The 22404-nt window shown below is 43.5% G+C and overlaps 1 protein-coding gene across 1 annotated transcript in view; it reads right to left on the bottom strand.

The window, feature by feature from the left end:
• Positions 1-22404, bottom strand: part of LOC137370639 (probable phospholipid-transporting ATPase IM) — a 440540-nt gene that overhangs the window by 256471 nt on the left and 161665 nt on the right. Inside the window, exon 7 of the mRNA XM_068032731.1 lies at positions 21274-21346. Within this exon, the coding sequence (XP_067888832.1) occupies positions 21274-21346 (73 nt within the window). The remainder of the gene's footprint in view (positions 1-21273; positions 21347-22404) is intronic.

The following is a 22404-nucleotide window of genomic DNA, read 5'->3' as shown; positions in this document are numbered from 1 at the left end:
GCATTTTGGAAGATCTAATACAGGTGGGAAGTATAAAGTAAATGGCAGAACCCTTAGGAGTACTGACAGGCAGAGAGATCTGGGCGTACAGGTCCACAGGTCACTGAAAGTGGCAACGCAGGTGGATAAGGTAGTCAAGAAGGCATATGGCATGCTTGCCTTCATCGGTTGGGGCATAGAGTATAAAAATTGGCAAGTCATGCTGCAGCTGTACAGAACCTTAGTTAGGCCACACTTGGAATATTGCGTGCAATTCTGGTTGCCACACTACCAGAAGGATGTGGAGGCTTTGGAGAGGGTACAGAAGAGGTTTACCAGGATGTTGCCTGGTCTGGAGGGTATTAGCTATGAGGAGAGGTTGGAAAAACTCGGATTGTTTTCACTGGAACGACGGAGGTGGAGGGGCGACATGATAGAGGTTTACAAAGTTATGAGTGGCATGGACAGAGTGGATAGTCAGAAGCTTTTTCCCAGGGTGGAAGAGTCAGTTATTAGGGGACATAGGTTTATGGTGTGAGGGGCAAAGTTTAGAGGGGATGTGCGAAGCAAGTTTTTTAGACAGAGGGTGGTGAGTGCCTGGAACTTGCTGCCGGGGGAGGTGGTGGAAGCAGGTATGATAGCGACGTTTAAGAGGCATCTTGACAAGTACATGAATAGGATGGGAATAGAGGGACACGGACCCCGGAAGTGCAGAAGGTTTTAGTTTAGACAGGCATCAAGATCGGCGCAGGCTTGGAGGGCCGAATGGCCTGTTCCTGTGCTGTACTGTTCTTTGTTCTTTGTACCCACTTACAATTGTACATCATCAGCATTGGGTTTATCCCACAAAGAGCTCCCAATTATATGTTACGATCAAGGCGGGAGGAGTGCACTGTTTATTCTAGTTCCACTTCTCCACGGGTCACAGCATATATTTAAAATTTTTCCCACTTACCGATACAATCAATCATGTACTCTATTTTTTCGAAAATAAAACACGCCAACCAGGTTTCTTTAGTAAACAACAAAATTATCAGTTTATTATCAAACAAGTTGTTACGACCAGGTGAGTGAGGTGTCTAGGGGTCTTTTATTGTCTTCACCTGGTATTATTGTAACAACGTTTAATTTTAAACACACTGTGTTTTGAACTCCCCCTTTGTGAATCCTTCTTCACAGCTTTCCAATTATAAGGCAAAGAAATGAGCACAAACAGGCCTTCTTAGGTTTAAAGAAGAAAAGTGAAATTTATTACACGTTAAACTTTAATACAGTTAATGCCTACGGATAAACGACACGCCCACGCTAGCAGGCACACCCAATACATACATGCAAACAGGGACAGAAAAAAGCAGAAGAAAAAAATAAAATGGAGAGATTTGAGCGAGTCTCTAAGGGGGGTTTCTTGTTACTGTTCTGTGGTTCCAGCTCACCATTCAGTCCATGATTGTAGACATCTCTTACTTTTCATTGGGGCCCAGTATTCTTCTTAAACCTTGTTCACTGTAGCAGACTTTTCTCTCTTGGTGTTCATGTGTCTTCAATGGTTTCCGAAGCTGGTGAGAGCTAGATGAGAGCAGACATAAGAGAGGTGTTCTCAGTCCAGGAGCTAACAGCCTTCTGAGTTTCAAACACTCTGTGGCAATCTCAAAATTCAAACAAGTCCAACAGTCAGTCAGCCATGTGATCAAACCGGTCCGACTACATCTCTTTGTGTATTCGGCCTTCTTAGCAGTTAACCTGGAATGCTGGCCTTTCCACCTTCAACCTCTGGTAATCAAAAGTCCATTGTGGATTCAAGTGGAGCAATAAATAGTCCCTTTGTTCTTTGAAGTACTGTCTGTGGATATGCTAATGTTTCTCTTCAGCCAAAGTCTCCAATAGTTTTTTAAAGCAAGTGCTTTCTCCACCATCAGCAGTTTAAAATCAATTTTCATGTGGCAAAATTAATTTTCCTAATTCTTGGCAGGTGGGGGGCTTGCCTGACAACATACATTGAAATATTAAAGCTCCCTTTTTACCTTAGCCCTTCACACTTACACACACACACTGGTTGTTGTTTAGAGCTCTGTTAAAAAAAGGACAAAAAAAACACTGAGGCTGAATACTTGCTCATTCTTAAAGAAAAACAGATGAGATATGTTGTGTTCCAAAACTGACAGATAGTTTAGCCTCCGTGTAGTGTAGACGGGTCGCTGGGATCTTTTAGAACAGGCAGCGTTTCAGGCAGCGTTGAGAATTAACTTATCAGGCTTTTCTCCAAAGACAGGAGATGAGATTTGTTGACACAGTGGACTTCTCAGGGTCTTTTAGAGAGGTGCTGGAAAGCTGAGCTGGGTTGTGTTCTTGTCTCTTTCCTTGAGATTTCTCTTCTCCTCTTGGAAGTTATCTTCTCTCCTTGGAAGTTCTCTCCTTTTCTTGGAAATTCTCTTCCTTTTTTAATACAGTTCAGCCCAACTCAAAACAATTCAAAAGCAAAACCGGAAACAGGAGGTCAACCTTTTGACCTCCATCATCCTTGACTTGTCACTTCTTTGTAAACACCTTCTCCAAGTGTCCAAAGTTCCCTTTTGTTGATTGAGCTGGAATTCAGGTGGTTTCCTTGGCAGGCTTGCTGTTGTTGCTGGAAGTCAGGTGGTTTCCTGGAAAAGCATGTTTTCTTCACAAGACCTCTCAGTGCCCCTTTTAAAAAACATTTCCAGGGACTATTTTTTCAAAGTCAAGTGGCCCTTTGAAAACCCCAAAGTTTAACATTTCTTCAATCTTTCAAAAATAAATTCTCAAAAAATAAAGTTTACAAAACACAGAGGCACTCTCCCAATATTTGAACCAACATTCCTTCTGTAATTTGGCCTCTCTTGCCTTTCACCTTATTACCAATTTTCCCTTTTGTTCTTTCCCTTTTTCCCACTTTCCCTGCCTCTGTTCTTGCTTTGAACTCTCTACCTTTTCCAGTTCTGACTAAAGTCATTGACCTGAAACATTGGGCAGAATTTTCCCAGCCAGGTGGAGGCAGATTCCGGAGCATGCGAGGAGGAAAGTTCCCGAAATTGATGTTGGATCTGGATCCCGATGCGATGCAACCCTCTTCCAGCTCTCCCCAGGGTGGGTTGAGAGTTCAGCAGGGAACCCCTGTGGGTCTGGCAGAAAAGCAATTGCGGTAATTCAAAAGGCAATTAAGAGCTTTTTTCACCATAGAATCCTTCTTTTCCAACAGCATCCAGATTCCTCATTGTGTCTACATCTCACCATGTTGGAGAAGGTGAATGTACAGTGGGAACTCATCATAGTGTGAAACTGAACTGACATAAGCATTATAATGGGTGAAACCAGCATACCTGTGGTCAGCCACAGTGAAGCATTACACTGACAGGGGCAGTTCTTCCAGCCTAAAATCACTGATTTTGTTGGCGACAGCAAATTTGTACAATTTATATCAAGTGCCTTGGGTATCACTGAGGGTAATGTCACCATATTGCCTGTGAGACTTTCCTGTAACATGGGGTCTAAATATTCTGCAGTTCATTGGACCTCTAAGGAGGAGTTGCAGCTTGTTCAGCAGCCACAGTAACAGGGACAACAACTTCAGCAGCGGTACCTCACATCCATATGAAGGTAGACAAAACAGAGGGGATGAACAAAAGACTGCACTCAGAAGGAGGCAGTACTTTCAGCACAGCGTTAACAGACCAAAGATCAGCTTCCTCGACCTCTCAGAACAGCATGTCTCTGAAGGCACAGGCTCTCACAGCAAGTGGGTTGCACACCTCAGCAGCCTCTTGGAGGAGGACCTATGCCCAAAAACAGCAGGTGGCCACCCACTGCCCATGACAGTCAAGGAGACCACATCCCTAATTTTTTCACCTCTTGGTCATTTCTGGGATCAGCTGGTGCCATATGTAGGATCTTGCAATCTGCAGATCCTGTCTGCATTAGCTAGGTGAGAAATGCCCTGATTGTGAGGACTTCCAAACCCAGCGAGATGTCAGCTTTGCTTCCTTTGCAGGATTTCGGCAGGTCCAGCGGGGTCATAGACTGTACCCACATAGCAACGAAGGCACCATCAGAGCAGCCGGGTATATTTGTTAATTGTAAGGGCTTCCACTCCCTTAATGTGCAGCTGCTATGTGAACACCACAAGAGGATACTGCAAGTGTGTGCCCAGTATCCAGGAAGCTGTCATGACTTGTTCACCCTTCAGCAGTCCAAAGTTCCGCAACTCTTCTCTACACCAGACAGTCTCATAGCTGGCTCCTGGGGGGCAAGGGTACCCATTCAAGACATGGCCAATGACTCCAGTGAGGAATCCCACAACAGATGCTAGAGAGGTACAACAAAAGTCATCTTACCGCCAGGGCAACAATAGCTCAAAATGAGGGACTGCTGCCTTGACCAATCTGAAGGCACCCTTCAATATGCCCTAGGAAGGGTATCCAAGATTCTAGTGGTCTACTGTAAAGGCCTGCTACCCAACCCGAACCCGACGGCACCCGACTACATGCGTCGGGGTCGGGTCAGGTCGGGCCCCTCTTCTGGGTCCGGCTTTCGGGCTCGGGTCGGGCCAGGTCCGGGTTGGGTCGGGCCGGACACACAGAGTAAGTGCTCTGCCGGTAAGTATTAAAAATAAAAAACTTACTTGAGCTGGGAGTCCGGGACGAAACTGAGTATGTGCAGTGCGCAAGTGACGTCACTAGGACGTCATCGCACATGCACTGCAGCTTCGTGGAGCTTCCCAGTCGGAAGGTAAGTAAAGGGATGGTTGGGTCAGGCTCGGCTCGGCTCGGGCTCGGGGTGAAATTGGAGGGACTGGGGCCAGGTCGGGCTCGTGTCCGCGGTGGATCGGTATGGCTCGGGTCGGGTTCTTTTTCCCGACCTGAGCAGCCCTTTAGTCTGCTGTCCCCTGCACAACATGGCACTGCAGAGAGGAGTGGAATTGACAGGCGGCACAGTGGTTAGCACCGCAGCCTCACAGCTCCAGTGACCCGCATTCGGTTCTGGGTACTGCCTGTGCGGAGTTTGCACGTTCTCCCTGTGACCGTGTGGGTTTCCTCTGGGTGTTCCAATTTCCTCCCACATGCCAAAGACTTGCGGGTTGACAGGTAAATTGGCCATTGTAAAAATTGCCCCTAGTGTAGATAGCTGGTTAGAGAATTGAGGGAAGGTGGGGATGTGAGCAGGAAAATGGGATTAATGTAGGATTAGTATAAATGGGTGGTTGATGGCCGGTGCAGACTTGGTGGGCTGAAGGGCTGTATCTGTCTATGACACCAGAGAAAAATAGACAGCACCTCAGAGGAGGAAGAGGGGGGCATCCTGATATGCAGTTGGCACTTACAGCCATAGACCTGTCTGCGAGAGAAGCCCTCATCCAGGTATGCTTCAACTGATAAGTGGGCTTGCAGCATTGAAAGCTTCCATTACAACCCCTGTGCAAACCAATACCCCACCCGCCAACACCAGCAAACCTCCTCCTTAAAGACACCCAGCCACCCATCACATTCATATTGCTTTACTTCTGAGAGAAAAGAATGTCTGTGACAGTAAGATGTGTTGCTTTTATGATGGTGCTTTTATATTTTTTATTCTGTATTTTTTTTGAGGACTCGTATTTTAGAATTATGGGCATTGTTTTATTTGATAAAACTAAAAAGGATACCATGGATGTTTTTTTCACTGGGGTCATTGAAAGGAGGCTGAGAGGTCTTGTTTGAAAACAACATTTACTGGAAGTCACCTGTCTTCAGATAAATACCCAGCAAAGGCTTTTTGGCTTGGCAGAGATGTTTACGGAGAAGTGACAGGTCAAGATTTATAGGGGTCAGGAGGCTTGACTCTTGAGATATTGTTTTTCGTTTCGCTTTGGACAGTGTGTTAGAGTGTGAACTGTTTTCAAGGCAGTTTGAGAAAACCAGCCAAGAGAGCAGTCACCATCAGCACCCTCTTCCATCTCTTTGAGAACTTCCTGAGAATCAAGTGTAAGAAATAGAAAAACTGACACTGCATTCCTCCTGGAAAGCCTGCCAGAAACCTCTGTTGCTGCATTTCTCCTGGAAAGCCTGCCAAACTGATCTCTAACGTCGCCTGAAAAGAATTGTTCTAGAATGATCCCAGTGACAGCCATCTATGTGTGTTTGGGACGCCAAACCAATAAGGGACAACTGACATCTTTCCATATCTTCTCTTTTTTCTTCAAGAATTGGCAAGTATTTGGCCAAAGTATTTTTTTCTGTCATTTTTTGTAACAGAGCTCTAAAAGGAATATCTCTATTTTTCGGTTAACCAGTATGGGTGTGTGTTTGTGAGGGGCTAAGGTAAAAAGGGAACTTTCATATTTTAATCAGTGTGTTAATGCTTTACTTGATTACTGATTAAGTCTTGTTTTATAATAAACTGATAATTTTGTTGTTTATTACAGAAACCTGGTTGCTGTATTTTGTTCTGGGATTAAAAGTAGTATCTATGATTGACCATATTGCTAACTGTGTAAACACTTAAATATATGTTGTGACCTGTGTAGAAGTGGGACTAGATAAAAGTGCACTCCTCCTGCCTCGTCGTAACAGTTGGTCAGAGGAGTGCTGTGCAGGAGAATGCTGGGGAGGTAAGAGGCTGATGGCTGCCAGCTGAGAGTTGCTGGATATTCACCTTGCTGAACCTCATGAGATCATTAAACTTTTTCAGGCACTAGATCCAGGTCCTCAACATCACACTGGCTACTGACAGCCTCTGCAACATGGAGCCAAGCATGCTTGATAAGGCTGGCTGGCCTCCTCCTGCCGTCCTCAGGGAAGAGGATTTCTCTCTGTGCCTTCACTGCATGAATCATCACTTTCAGGGATGAGCCCGTGAACCGTGGGGCAGACTTTCTACATCTTCCATTCCTGCTGCAGGTTTTCGCTCTCTCACAATAGATCATTTCCTGCAATCGCTACTGCTTTTGGGAGTCCTGCCAGGGTCCCTTTAAATAGAGACCCTTCATTGGTTGCTTAGACACATCATCCTGCCCACGCTCTTTGAACCTGGAGGCAGGATGATAATTAGTTTTCTCTGGGAAAGAGCAACGGTAAGGCGCACAATTTAGTCTATCGGTTTCTCAACTCGGAAATAGTCTTACCATTCTAGCAGGAACTAAGTGGAGAAGATTTCTCTGGTTAACTCTGCTTCTCTCGACAGGTGCTGCCTGACCTGCTGAGGTGTCCCAACAAGCTGCTCAACAGCAGTGGGCAGAGCTGGTCATGAGCACAACCCTTCACACACCAGCACTATTCTAAAAGCAAAATACTACGGATGCTGGAAATCTGAAATAAAAACAGAAATTGCTGGAAATACTCAGCAGGTCTGGCAGCAGCTGTGGAGAGAGAAGCAGAATTAACGTTTGAGGTCTGTGACCTTTCATCATAACTGGCCTGCTGCTTCTCTCCACAGAGGCTGTCAGGCCTGCTTTGTATTTCCAGCACTCTCCTTTTATTACAGCACTATTCTACCCTGACATTCACAGCCTCAAAACATCTCCTCGGGCTACCATTAACCCTCTCCATTCTTTCTTACAGGGCAAGCTCAAGGATAACAGGGAAGTGACGAGAACAGGAGAGAGAGCATCCAATCATGACCTCTCCAAAGTCAAAGAGGATGTCATGGAGATAAGGGGAGAGGTTGCGTTGGGGTGCAGTGAGGCTGGAGGGCACAGACTAGTCCAATGATCTCCAGGCCAGCCTGCAAACTTCCGCCTTCCATGAACTTCAGTTCATCCAAAATTCTGTTCCCCAAAACCTAACTCGCACTAAGTCCCGTTCACCTATCACCCCTGTGCACGCAAGGTTGCATGGCTCCCGGTCCACCAATGTCTCGATCTCAAAATTCTAATCTTGATATTCAAATTCCTCCAAGGTCTCAGCCCCCATATCTCTGTAACCTTATCCAGCTCTACAAACCTTCGAGAACTCTACGCTCCTCCAATTCTGGCCTTATACATCCCCCCACACAACCTTCCTGGTGGTTGCCTTCAGCAGCCTAAGCTATAATCTCTGGCATGCCTCCATAAACTCCTTTCCCCTCCTTTAAGATACTCCTTAAAACCTACCTCTTTGATCAAGCATTTGGTCACCTATTTTAATGCTTCCTTCTTTAGCTTGGTGTCAATTTTTCATTGATTATGCTCCTTTGAAGCAACTTGGAACGCTCTATCGTAAAAGCACTACATAAATGTAAGTTGTTGTTGTCCTGCAGGGTTATTGACTATCTTATACTCTTTCTTCTCAAAGAAATCTCACCCTCACCCATTATGACTAAAAAAGTGCAGCTGCTTTCAGACAATGAAGTTTGCGTCTGGACCCTCAACAGCCCATCATGATCAACAGTAGTAGAACTCTCACCTCTGTATCAAAGGCCTCATCCACCCTCTCAGGAGGGCGTAAAAGACCCCATGGCACAAATAACGGAAGGACAAGTGTCCTAGTGAAAATTTATCCAACTAACAACCAAAGCAGGTAATTTGCATTTATTTAATTGTTGTTTGTGCGCAAATTAGCTGCCAAGTTTCCTACATTACAACTGTGACTATACCTCAAAAAGTACCTCATTGGCAGAATGTGCTTTGGGATGTCCTGAGGTTGTAAAAAGGTCTGTACAAAACCAATTTTTTCTTCTTTTCCAGTGCCTTCAGTGGCTGATTAGCAGCCTTCCGCCTCCTAAGTTCCTGCAATAGGGGCACCATTGTGCACAGGAGCACCAGAAGAGACAAGCAAGCTCAGAGGCCAGGCTCTAAGAGATTGCATTATACTGATTTCAGTTCAATATTAAGAGAAGGAAACTTTGTTAAATACGGAATGTATAAAATGTGAAGTGAAGAGTTTTATTTTTTGCATTGATGTTGGTCTATATATTTCTAGTTATGTATGAGGTAGTAGTGTTGGAGTGCATTGATAAAGTGGAAGGAATGGGTTATATGGAAGATGGGACTGTTGGTGTGCTGCCACGAGGGCTTGGAGAAGAGAATCTCTCCTCAATAATTTGTTGTCTTATACCTCATAGCGTCTTTGAGCACTGCTCAGCTTTGGTCTTCCTCAACATCCTCTTATTCTTCATCCGCTTGATTCTCCACTTCTTTCCACTGTGGTGGCTGCAAGGTTTGGCCTCTCTCAATTGCATAAATGTGTAGCAGATGGCAAAGCATTACAATTCTGGAGACCTGCTCAGGATTCCTGTGGATTAGTACGGACACCGCAACGTTTGCTGTAGGATACTCATTGTTGGCTCAATGAGAGTCCTGATTTCTGTGTGGCTTTCATTGGGCAGAATCAAAATTCTTCACATGTCAGGACCATTTCTGGGTCCCAACCCTGCTCATGTCCAAGGTGTGCCCTGCTGCGTGATCTTGCAGGAGGCGGCCGATTAACAGGCCTCCTCCTTGTACAGCACCCAATTAAGGAAACTGTGAAGACACAGAGGTGGGAGGCTCAATGGAAGGGCCTGCAACACTGGCCAATTGGCAGCCCCACTGGGAAAGAGAAGCGCTTACTGGAGCAGATGGAAAGTGCAAGGGCACCTCAAAACAGAGGCGCCCTCATACGAACATACGAATTAGGAGCAGGAGTAGGCAACTCAGCCCCTCGAGCCTGCTCTGCCATTCAACAAGATCATGGCTAATCCAATTGTAACAACTCCACATTCCCACCAACCCCCAATAACCTTTCACCCCTTTCTGATCAAAAGTCTATCTACCACTGCCTTAAAAATATTCAAAGACCCTGCTTCCACCACCTATTGAGGAAGAGAGTTCCAAAGACTCACGACCCTGAGAGAAAAAAAATTCTCCTCATCTCTGTCTTAAATGGGCGACCCCTTATTTTTAAACAGCGACACCCATAGTTCTGGATTCTCCCATAACAGGAAACATCCTTTCCACATCCACCCTGTCAAGACCCCTCAGGATCTTATATGTTTCAATCAAGTCACCTCTTATTCTTCTAAACGCCCATTGGATACAAGCCTAGCCTGTCCAACCTTTCCTCATAAGACAACCAGCCCATTCCAGGTATCAGTCCAGTAAACCTTCTCTGAACTGCTTCCAATGCATTTACATCCTTCCTTAAATAAGGAGACCAATACTGTACACAGTACTCCAGATGTGATCTCACCAATGCCCTATATAACTGAAGCATAACCTCCCTACATTTGTATTTAATTCCCCTCGCAATAAATGATAACATTCTATTCGCTTTCCTAATTTCTGTACCTGCATACTAATCCTTTGCGATTCATGCACTAGGACACCCCGATCCCTCTGCATCTCAGAGGTCTACAATCTCTCACTATTTACATAATATGCTTCTTTTTTATTCTTCCTGCCAAAATGGACAATTTCATATTTCCCACATTATACTCCATTTGCCAGATCTTTGCTTACTCACTTCACCTATTTATAATCCTTTGTAGACTCCTTATGTCCTTTTCCAAACTTACTTTCCTACCCATCTTTGTGTCACCAGCAAAATTAGCAACCATACCTTTGATCCCTTCATAAGAAATAGGAGCAGAAGGAGACCATATGGCCCATCGAGCCTGCTCCGGCAATTCAATACGATCATGGCTGATCTTAGGCTTCATTTCCACTTTTTTGCCCGCTCCCCATAACCCTTGCTTCCCTGCGAGAAAAATCTATCTATCCCAGCCTTAAAGGTATTCAACGATGGAGCATCCACATCTCTGGGGTAAAGAATTCCAAAGATTCACAATCCTTTGAGTGTAATAATTTCTCCTCATCTCAGTCCTGAAGAATTGCCCCCATATCCTGAGACTGTGTCCCCACGTTCCAGATTCCCCAACCAGCAGAAATAATCTCTCAGCTTCTACCCTATCATGCCCTTTCAGAATCTTGTATGTCTCAATTAGATCGCCTCTCATTCTTCTAAACTCCAGAGAATATAGGCCCAATTTATTCAGCTTCTCATCATAGGACAACCCCTTCATCCCAGGGACTAATTTAGTAAATCTTCGCTGCACCGCCTCCAGTGAAAGTATATCCTTTCTGAAATGTGGAGACCAAAACCGCACACAGTATTCCAGGTGTGATCTCACCAAAGCCCTGGACAATTTTACGAAGACTTCTTTATTCCTGTATGCCAATCCCCTTGCAATAAAGGCTAACATGCCATTTGCCTTCCTAATAGCCTGCTGTACCTGCATGTTAACTTTGTGTGTCCCTTGTATGAGTACACCCAAGTCTCTCTGAACATCAACACTTACCAGTTTTACACCTTTCAAAAAAATTCTGCTTTTCTATTTTTACGACCAAAGTGAACAACTTCACACTTCCCTACTGTTACAACCAGGTGAGAAAGAGGTCTATGGCTCCCTTTCAGCCTTCACCTGGTCATACTGTAACAGGGTTTAATTGTAAACACACCGTGTTTTTAGCTCCCCCTTGGTGAATCCTTGTTCACCACTTTCTAATTATAAGGCAAAGAAATCAGCACAAACAGGCTTTCTTAGGATTAAAGAAGAAAAGGTGACATTTATTAAACTTAAACTCTAATTCGGTTAACGCCATGGATACACGACGTGCCCTACGCCAGCATGCATATGCGATACACACATGCAAGTAGAGACAGAAAAGAGCAGAAGAAAAATAAAGTGGAAAAGTTTGAGGCAAAATCTGAAGAGTTTTTGCTCCGGTTCTTTGAGCTCACTGTAAAGCCCTTGATTGTAGATAGATCTTGCTTTTCGCTGGGGCCCAGTATTCTTCTTAAACCTTGTTGGCTGTAGGAGACTTTTTTCTTTTGGGGTTCATGTGTCTTCAGTGGATTCAGGGGCATGTGAGAAAGAGATGGGAGCAGACAGGAGAGATCTTCTTAGTCCAGGAGCAAACCAACACTTTCTGAGTTCAAAATGTTTGTACAATTCAGAAAATCCCAGGTTGCCAAGCAGGTTAGTCATGTGACTAACTGGTCTGACCACGTCTTGGATTGTATTACGTTAGCAGTCTCTGGAATGCTTCTCTTACACACAATACTTGGTGATCAAGGTCCATTGTGGGTTGAATGTGTCAAGGAATGGTCCTTTGTCCTTCCAATCACCATCTGTTAACATGCAAATGTCATTTCCAGCCACAGATGATCTGTTTAATAAATTATTTTTTTCACTCCAGTAACAGTTTAAAATCAATGTTCATGACAAAATTAATGTGCCTCATTCTTGGCAGGTGGGTGCCCAGCATGACACTACATTATAATCTATTTACCATCTTGTTGCCCATTCCCTTAACCTGTCTATATCTCTTTGCAGCCTATGTCCTCCCTGCAGCTTACCTTTCCACCAAGCTTTGTATCATCAGCAAACTTAGATACATTACTCTCTGTCTCTTCATCCAAGCTCAGGCCCCAGAACTGATCCTTGCGGCACCCCACGATTCACTACCTGCCAAATTGAAAATGCTCCATTTATGCCCACTCTCTGCTTCCTATCTGTTAATCAATCCTTTATCCATGCTAATATATTACCCCCAACACAATGAGGCCTTATCATGCCTATTAATATTTTATGTGGCACCTTATCGAATGCCTTTTGGAAATTCAGGTATACTACATCTACTGGTTCCCCTTTATCTACCCTACTAGTTACATCTTCAAAAAATTCTAATAAATTTGTCCAACAGGATTTCCCTTTTGAAAAACCATGCTGATTTGTTCAAATTGTACTATGCTTTTCCAAGTTCATTGTTAAGACTTCTTTAATAATAGTTTCCAGCTTCTTCCCAACGACCAATGTTAGGCTAAATGGCCTGTAGTTCCCTGTTTTCTCTCTACCTCCTTTCTTGAAAAGCGGTCGAACATTTGCCAACTTCCAATCTGACGGGACCATTCATGAATCTAAGGAATAATGGAAAATCATAGCTAGCGCATCCACCATTTCTGCAGATATCTCTTTTAGAACCCTAGGGTGTAGGTCATCTGGTCCCGGGAACTTGTCAGATTTTAGTCCCTCAAGTTTCTCCAATACTTTTTCTCGGATGATATCTATTTCCTTTATTTCCTCATTCTTTTTAGCCCCTAGGTTACTGCCTATTTCTGGTATGGAACTCGTGTCTTCTACTGTGAAGACAGACACAAAATATTTGTTCAATGCCTCTGCCACTTCATCATTCCCCATGATGATTTCTCCTGTCTCTGCCTCTAAGGGTCCAATGGTTACTTTATCTACCCTATTCCTTTTTATGTACTTAAAAAAGCTCTTACAATCTGTTTTTATATTGCTGACTAGTTTTCATCCAAGTCATTTATATAAATTGTAAAAGGTTGAGGCCCGAGCACTGATCCCTGTGGCATACCACTCGTTATGTCTTGCCAACCAGAAAATGGCCCATTTATGCCTACTCTCTGCTTCCTGTTAGCTAGCCAATCTTCTATCCATGCCAATATGTTCCCACTCTACACCATGAGCTTTTAATTTCCACAACAACCTTTGAAATGGCACCTTATCAAATACCTTCTGGAAATCTAAGTACAGTACATTCACCGGTTCCCTTTTATCCACAGCACATGTTACTTCTTCAAAGAACTCCAATAAGTTGGTGAAACATGATTTCCCTTTCACAAAACCATGTTGACTCTACCTGATTTCCTTGAATGTTTCTAATCGCCCTGCTATAGCATCTTTAATAATAGCTTCTAACATTTTCCCGATGACAGATGTTCAACTAACTGGCCTGTAGTTTCCAGATTTCTGTCTGTCTCCCTTTTGAATAAAGGCGTTACATTCGCTGTTTTCCAATCTAATGGAACCTTCCCCGTATATGGGAAATTTTGGAAAATTAAAACAAACCCATCAACTATCTCACTAGCCACTTCCTTTCAGACCCTAGAATCCATCAGGACCCGAGGACTTATCAGCCCATAGCTCCAAACATTTGCTCAGTACCACTTCCCTGGTGATTGTAATTTTCTTGAGTTCCTCCCTCCTTTCCATTTCCTTACATACAGCTATTTCTTGGATGTTACTTGTATCCTCTATAGTGAAGACCAAAAAGCTTCAGAGTGCTGAATAAAAATGAAAGACCAAAGCTGTTAGTACCATCAGTGTGGAGAAGTAACCCCTGCACAAGAATGCTTTTTGCCATGGCAGTGGCCGTTTGAGCCTGATAGCGCCATAGAACATAGAACAGTACAGCACAGTTCAGGCCCTTCGGCCCACGATGTTGTGCCGAACGTTTAACCTACTCTAAGATCAAACTAACTACCTACCCTTCATTCTACTATCATCCATGTACCTATCCAAGAGTCGCTTAAATGCCCCTAATGTATCTGCTCCTACTACCACCGCTGGCAGCGCATTCCATGCACCCACCACTCTCTGTGTAAAGAACCTACCTCTGACATCTCCCCGAAACCTTCCTCCAATCACCTTAAAATTATGCCCCCTGGTGATAGCCCTTTCCACCCTGGGAAAAAGTCTCTGACTATCCACTCTATCTATGCCTCTCATCATCTTGTACCCCTCTATCAAGTCACCTCTCATCCTTCTTCGCTCCAATGAGAAAAGCTCTAGCTCCCTCAATCTTTCTTCGTAGGACATGCCCTCCAGTCCAGGCAGCATTGGTACCGATATGTACCACGACCTCTGGCTGCTCCCCCTCCCCCTTAAGAATCTTGTGGACTCGATCCGAGACATCCCTGACCCTGGCACCCGGGAGGCAACATACCATCCGGGAGTCTCGTCCGCGACCACAGAATCTCCTGTCTGTTCCTCTAACCATGGACAACAGCCTCCAATGTCCCTTCAACCTTTTGCCGTGAGGCTCCCTATGATACCCTGCTGGGCTCCTTTCGTAAAATTCCATTGTTGTGCACAATTAGAGGCTAGATGCATTTTTAAATAAAAGCAAAATACTGCAGATGCTGGAAATCTGCAATAGAAACAAGAAATGCTGGAAATACTCAGCAGGTCTGGCAGCATCTGTGGAGAGAGAAGCAGAGTTAACATTTCAGGTCAGTGGCCCTTCTTCAGAACTGGAGCAGGAGAAGGCTGATGGGTACACAGAACCAAATGCTTGCTACATTGGAAAGCCTGCCAGAAAGCCAGTGCATAATGTCAAGGAGGATGGAGGAGTCCAGAACCAACTTGATGCAGGGCTTTGCACAGAGATAGAAGCCCACCCTTTCCAATATCAAATTCACCTCCTTCAGCACACCTGTGGAACCAGCACGATGCAGCATTTAATGGTCCATGTCACTGCTTGCATTGCAGCACAAACAGCTATCTACAATCTCCTCAATTGAAGGTCAGCAGCCTTCACCACTCAAGATGCAGCCACTGGAGAAGCACCTCGAAGAAGCACTGGGAGAGGCAAAGGCCCACCCCACCAAGGTTGATCAGGTTATTTTTGAATGTTTTGAACAATGGGCTGCCTTTAAAGAGGAGATTGTTCAGGTACAGTCAAAGTACATTCCGACGAAAAGGAAAGGTAGGGCAAACAAATCCAGAGCTTCCTGGATCACGAAAGAGGTAAAGAGTAAGATGAAGCAGAAAAAAGCTTCATTTAACAGATGTCAGGTGGCTAATGCAATTGAGAACCAGGCAGAATAGAGAAGGTTCATAGAGGATGTGAAAAAACAAACAAGAAAAGCAAAGAGAGTGTATGAGAAGTAACCAGCAACTAACATGAAAGGGAACCCAAAACCCTTCTACAGGCATATTGTTACGACTGACCACTCCTGTCAAAGCCCCCAATCAAATTATACGATTCTGATTGCGGTGGGACCAACGCACTGTTAATTCAATCCTGTCGCTCCACAGATCGGCTAACATATCATTTAAAACTTTCCAAATTAAAAAACGACCCAACCAAATTGTACTATTAACCCCCGAATGAGGCTAACCAAACCAGGTGTCTTTAAATCAATAAATTAACTCTTTAATTAGAAGAACTAAATTCTTAAACACTATGAAGATATAAACAATATTTAAAATAGGAAAAATTAGAGTCCTTGCAAATTTACAGTCCAATGTTGCTTAAAGTTCTCACAGGATGTTGCTCAAAGTCCTCACAGGATGTTGCTCAAAGTCCTCACAGGATGTTGCTTTCCTTCTCCAGCGAATTTCAACAATTAACGATTTGCAAACACTTTCAACAGAATCAATCTGACTTTAGAGTTTTTGAGGGATAAAAGATTGTCACAGTCTAACTTTCCTTCCTTCGGTTTAAATTACCAGAGATCTCTGTTTTGGCTTGATGTTTTAGAATTTTGAGATAATAATTAAACAGACTAAAATCCTATTCCTTCAGTTAGATGTTTGCGAGCTCTTTTTCAGGTGTGCTAAATACCACAGCTGTCTGTGTCAGTCTGTTAGAACAAACTGCCTTCAACTAAGAGCCAGTTCAAAACTGAATTGTAACAAATGTATCGCATGAGACGCACTCCCAGTGGTTGTATCTATGGTAGAGAGAATGCACCCTTTGAATCGCAGTCTCCAAATGGCTGTTTCTAAGGCAATGAAAATGCACCTTCCTATAACTCCTGAGGCTTGCTGGTTCTTAAAGCAATACTGATCCTTTGCAAGCCTTAAAGGCAAACTGTATATTCCTGGAAACAAAATTACAGGACCATGACAACTCCAACCCTAGTGGAATGAAACACCATTCCTGAAATGCATTTAATTACAATGAGTAAAAAAATACAAACTGAAAAAATGTTAACTTTTTTTTCCACGCATTTACAGATATACACATTTCTAAAAAAATGTTTAGACTGCAGCGACAAGTTCCACCACAACATTTCGGCTTTAATTTTTCAAAAGGTTGTTCCAATTAACCCATTTAAAATTTACAAGCATAGTCTTCCAATTGTTTCGTGTTTTCCTTCCAAGTGTCCATCAGCTCAGCAGGTGAGCTGCACAGCTAGCAGCATTGATCACTACTGGGTTCACTATTCTGAGAAGTTTCTCAAGTACCCCTTAACCTATGTGGCATCGGGAATGCACAAGAGGCCAGAATTAGAGTACCTCTGAGGGTTGTAGGGCTGAAGGGGAAAGGGTGAGGCCATGGAAGGATCATAAAACAAGTATGAAATTTTAAAATTGACGCATTGCTTAATCAGGAGTCAATGTAGGTCAGCAAGCACAGGATGATGAAGAAGGAGACTTGGTGTGAATTAAGACACAGGCAGCTGAATTTTGGATGACCTCAAGTTTACAGATGGAAGGGTGACTATTGAATCATTTGATGAGGTACAGCCCGGCCAGAACAGGGCTGTCTACATTGCAGCTTCCCTTCCTCTTCCTACACTTCCTGTTGCACTTCCTCGTCCTCCACCTCCTCCTCATACTCTTGAGTTTCTTGCCTGATAGTTGATGGCAAGGGCTGTTCCCTCATAATGGCGAGGTTGTGCAGCATGCAACATTGTACCACAAATTTTGACAGCCACTCAGCTGAGTGCTGCAGAGTTCCTCCTGAGTGGTCCAGGCAGCAGAAGCATTGTTTTAGGACATCAGTGGTGTTCTCTATAATGTTCCTTGTGGCAGCATGGCTCTCATTATAGGCCTGCTGTGCACATGTACATGGGTTCCAGACCAGAATCATAAGCCATGTCCTGAGTATATAATTATTGTCACCCAATAGCTAGCAAGTGAAATACAGATTGCACAGAGGACTACCGGAGATTGAAGGAATGGTGACTGCTGCCTGTGGTCACATACCAGCTATACACTGAGAAAATAAAATTATCTTTGGTTCATTAAAATGGCCATTTTTGTATGAGATGCAAACAAAGCAATGTGTATGCAGTGAATGGGACCTTGCACCATGAGGAAGCTTGCAATCCATGCAAACCTTTGTGCTCGCTCTGTCTGCTTGTTCCTGGCAACAAGAAATAAGATTAGATTGTTTCTGTGTGCATAGAGAGCCTCAGTGACGTCCTTTAGGTAGCCGCACACTGCAAACTGCAAGATATTGTTTATATCTCCAGCAGCAGCCTGGAAGGAGCCAGATGCATAAAAGTTAAGAGCCACAGTCACCTCGACAGCCACATGCAATGCTCTCCTTGCAGTGTTTTAAGGTTGCAGTTATGGCTGCAGCAGTTCACAGGTTCAGGGGGACAGGCAGAAAAGTACAGTTAAGGCCACAATCAGATCAGCTATGATCTTATTGAATGGCAGAGCAAGCAGAGCGAGCACAAAGCTTTGCATGGATTGCAAGCTTCCTCATGGCGCAAGGTGCCATTCACTGCATGCACATTGCTTTGTTTGCACCTCATGCGAAAATGGCCACACGACCAGTGGCTGCAGCAGTTTGGCAACAGGTGCCAATGCTGAAAACAACCCAAAATGTAAACTGGCAACTTCATGTGCAGCATGTGTGGCAGAACCTGCCTCTCAATGATTGGCCATGAGCAAAATTGCCCCACATGAAGACACTCCATCTAAATGTATTGCTTGTTGCGTGTCCATCATCTCTTGTAGATGGAAGGATGCCAACATCAAAAATCTGTAATTAGTTCATGATCCCTTGAAATAGCCCTGGTTCAGGGTATTTCATTTGTCATGAAGACTCCCCCACCTGCTAAGAATGAGGCATATTAATATTGTAATATAAACATTAATTTAAACTGTTGCTGGAGTGAAAAAATGACTTGTTTTACAAAAGATCACGAGAAACTTGGCTGGAGGACATTTGCATACGAAGAGACAGTGCTTAGAGAGACAAAAGAATTGCTCACTCATTCAATTAACAGAGATTGGGCTGGGCAATGGTGATCCACATTTTGTCGGGGTGGGAGACAGCACTACACCCCTCCATCGAGAGCTTTGGAATCCACAAACGCAGGAGTGGTTAAGTCAGCTGGTCACATGACTAACCAGCTGGTCACAGGCTTTTTGAACTAGGTACAGGACAGTTTGGGGTCAGACTGCAGATTGTAACTGAACCTGGAACAAGACAGCATCTCTCTGGCTGGCTCACTCTCGCTTTCTCACAAGCCTCTGGACCCACTGAAGTCACTTAAACCTCAACGGAGAAAAGACTCCTACATCAAAACAAATTGAAGTGTGCACTGGGCCCCAACAAACAGCAAGGCTTACTGGCAACCAAAGACTACATATTGAACTTAAAGGACCGTAAATAACTACCAGGTATTGCCTCAAATATTTCCCCTTTATTCCTTCTACTTTTTCTGTCCCTATCTGCATGTGTGCTTATTGCGTATGCATGCTGGCGTGGTCGCGTCGCGTACTCATAGTCGTTAACCGAATTAGAGTTTAAGATTAATAAACTTCCACCTTTCTTGTTTAAATGTTAGAAAATCTGTCTGATTTATTTGCCTTTTAATTGGAAAGCAATGAACAAGTATTCACTGAGAGGGGAGGGGAGCTAAAAACATGGTTTTTTAAAAATAAAACCCTGTTACAGTTAGACCAGGCAAAGGCTGAGAGGAAACCCCTAGACCCCTATCTCACCTGGTCGTAACACATTCCATTTAATATTATGCTCAACTGTGCAAGGTTAAGCCAGGGTGTTAAGATGGTTGGAAAATGGCAGCGCTGGCATCAAATCAGCATTGCACACTGATCACATTGTAGTCTGCCTGCGTTGTATGCTGCCAGTGGTCATTAGGTGCACACACGCAAACTCTTTATCAAAATGGCGTCCTGCACATTCCCCGTCGGAAGTGTGTGTCTGCATCTTGGACCCCATTTCCGAGCACAAGGTAGTCAGTAGCACCTAAAAAACGGGTGCTGCACAGCCCAATTGAGCCCCTATTATCTGGTTATTTATTAAATGCTGTTTGTGGGACCTTGCTGCGTGCTAATTGATGGCCATGTTTCCTCATATTGTAACAATGACAACACTTAAAAAGTACATATTTGACTGCAAAGTAGTTTGGAAATGTCCAGAGTTTGTGAAAAACAATATACAAATGCAACTTCTTCTCCTTGAAATAAATAAATTTATGAAATAAATTTCAATTAGAAGTAAAGGACATGGGAATGATAGATATTCTGTTGAGGTTCTCCCACTCTGCAGCTGTAACAACATCAAATGAACGGAGAGCTTCCAGAAAAATTCTGGAATATAGCATCAGTTAGAGGTATTACAACAAAAATAAGATTCAGAATAAGACACATAAAAAATACAGGAGTTGATGACACTATTGAAAGCTATGTGAGTTATAAAAGCTTTACAAAAAAAGAAAAGACAGAGATTAGGAAAGCTAAGTGGGTATAAGATGATTACTGGTCAACACATAAAAGGAGGGACCACTTCGAGATGAAAGGGGCCACCTTGAAATTTTACATCGCTTTTTTGCAGTCCAAGGTGAAAGTAGGACTGTAATAGTAACTGTACAGTCAACAAAGAAGCCATTACTGGAAATAAGTATTCAAAAAGATACTAATGTAAAGGATTCTTGCTGTTGCATACCGAAGGCAGGACTACAGCAGTTCAAGAAGGCAGCTCACCACCACCTTCTCAAGGGCAATTAGGGATGGGCAATAAATGCTGGCCTAGCCAGCGATGCCCGCATCCCATAAACAAATAAAACAAACTATTGCGGAAATAGGGGTTCCCACAAACAGTGGCAGTGGCTAAAATCACTTCCATCAATGGTAGGATTCAGGAAGAGTCAAAACTGAGCAAGGTCAGATGAAAATAGATGGGAGTGAAGGGAAAGAAAGGGAGAATAGATGGCAATGAAGGACACACAGGAGGGGAAAATAATGGATGGCATGAAAGGGAGAGGGAAGAGGACAGGAGCTGGAAGTGGTGCTTTAGGCTACCACTATGCTACCACACTGCAGTTCTGACACTAGTAAGGCAAGATCTTGCCTCGCCAACACAACTTTTTTGATGAATGGCAACCTAAGTGAACTGTGGAAAACCCTACAATATTGTACACATAAACTTCCAAAAAGATTTGATAAAGTTACACATGAAGACGACCAGTTAAGCTCAAAGCTCCAGGGATTCAAGACAAAACGTGCGAATAGATAAGAAATGGGCTGAAGGATTGAAAACAATGGATACTGGTTAGGGATGTCAGCCTTATTCCCTGCCACTAGCAGGTTAGTGGGGAGAGGGGGGTGATAAACTACCCTCCAATGTGAATCTACTGCGAACACACCGCAATTTCCTTACAAGGCTTCCATTTGATGTGTAGAGTGAGTTTCTGGTGGTGCTGCAGTTCCTGACAGGATTACTCCTACCAGGAGGGAAGAAATTCAATAAGAAAGAGAAAAAGAGAGAAAGAAAGAAAGAAAGAAAGAAAGAGGAAAAAGAGAGAAAGAAAGTTAGTTTTAATTGCTACTTACAGTTACGAAATGGTTATTTTCCATCTTAATTATATCTCCCACTTGAACATGCATCCATTTTTCTCTCTGCAATCTACAAGAAAATAAAGTGAGTGCTGCTAGATAAGGTCAAAGCAAAAAGACATACTGGTGGATTTTTAATGGCATTGCTCATGCTAGTTTAAGATGAGAGCATTATTATACGCGATACACATGGTAGCAAATTCCTGTGGTGGAAATTCACACCCAATGATTTTAATTTAGTTCATCTCTGGTAATACTCACGTACAAAATAAGTCTCTCACTCTCCCAATAACCGTCCTTTTGCTTTTTCCTAATTATTTTTGTGTCACTCTTTCTGTCTTTATCTTTGCCTTTTCTTTATTCATGACTTTATCACTGTGGTACCTTGAACATTCTGTCTGACTGTTTTTCTCATTGTTTCAGTCTCTCTTTGTCTTTCCTCCCTTGTCACCTCTCCTATTTATACTCAATATTTCTGTGGAGCTCACACATTTATCTTTGTGACACACTGGTTCCTGTATGTCTCTCTCATGCCTTTTTCAAGGCTTAGGGAATGCAGAACATTATGAGGCATCATTTAGTGGGTTGGAGGTGGGGTTGGACAGTTTGTTGGAAAGTTGATGCAGAATGAGCATCTGAGAAAGAGGGTGAGCCTAAGTAGCAGGCCAATGGGACTGGGGGTAATTGAAGCTGGGAGAAAGCAAGAGACTGGGGTTGGAGCTGAAATGGGCAAAGTTTGGAAGGAAGAAAGGTGAACCTAGTAGTAATTGGAAGGATGAAGCGCACGCTGTGAATCATATGGGGCAGGCAGATGAATGAGGACTGCTATGTTCAATTCTATTATTGTTACTGTTGTTATGCGCTATATTTAGCTGCAGTGCTTTGTTCCTGTAGTAGTTTGCTGCAACTTAGTGGCTTTCTATGCCATTACAGAGGACAGTTAAGAGTCAACCACATTGCGGTGGATCTGGAGTCACAAGTAGGCCAGACTGCGTAAGGATGGCAGATTTCCTCCCCCGAAGGGCATTAGTGAACCAGATGCGTCTTTACAACAATCCAGTAGTTTTATGATCAATAGTAAAGAGGCTAGCATTTTATTCCAGATTTTTTAATAGAATTTAAAATCCT

This window comes from Heterodontus francisci, chromosome 1 (genome assembly GCF_036365525.1).
Source record: "Heterodontus francisci isolate sHetFra1 chromosome 1, sHetFra1.hap1, whole genome shotgun sequence".
NCBI lineage: Eukaryota > Metazoa > Chordata > Chondrichthyes > Heterodontiformes > Heterodontidae > Heterodontus > Heterodontus francisci.
This window is presented reverse-complemented; position numbering and strand designations above follow the sequence as displayed.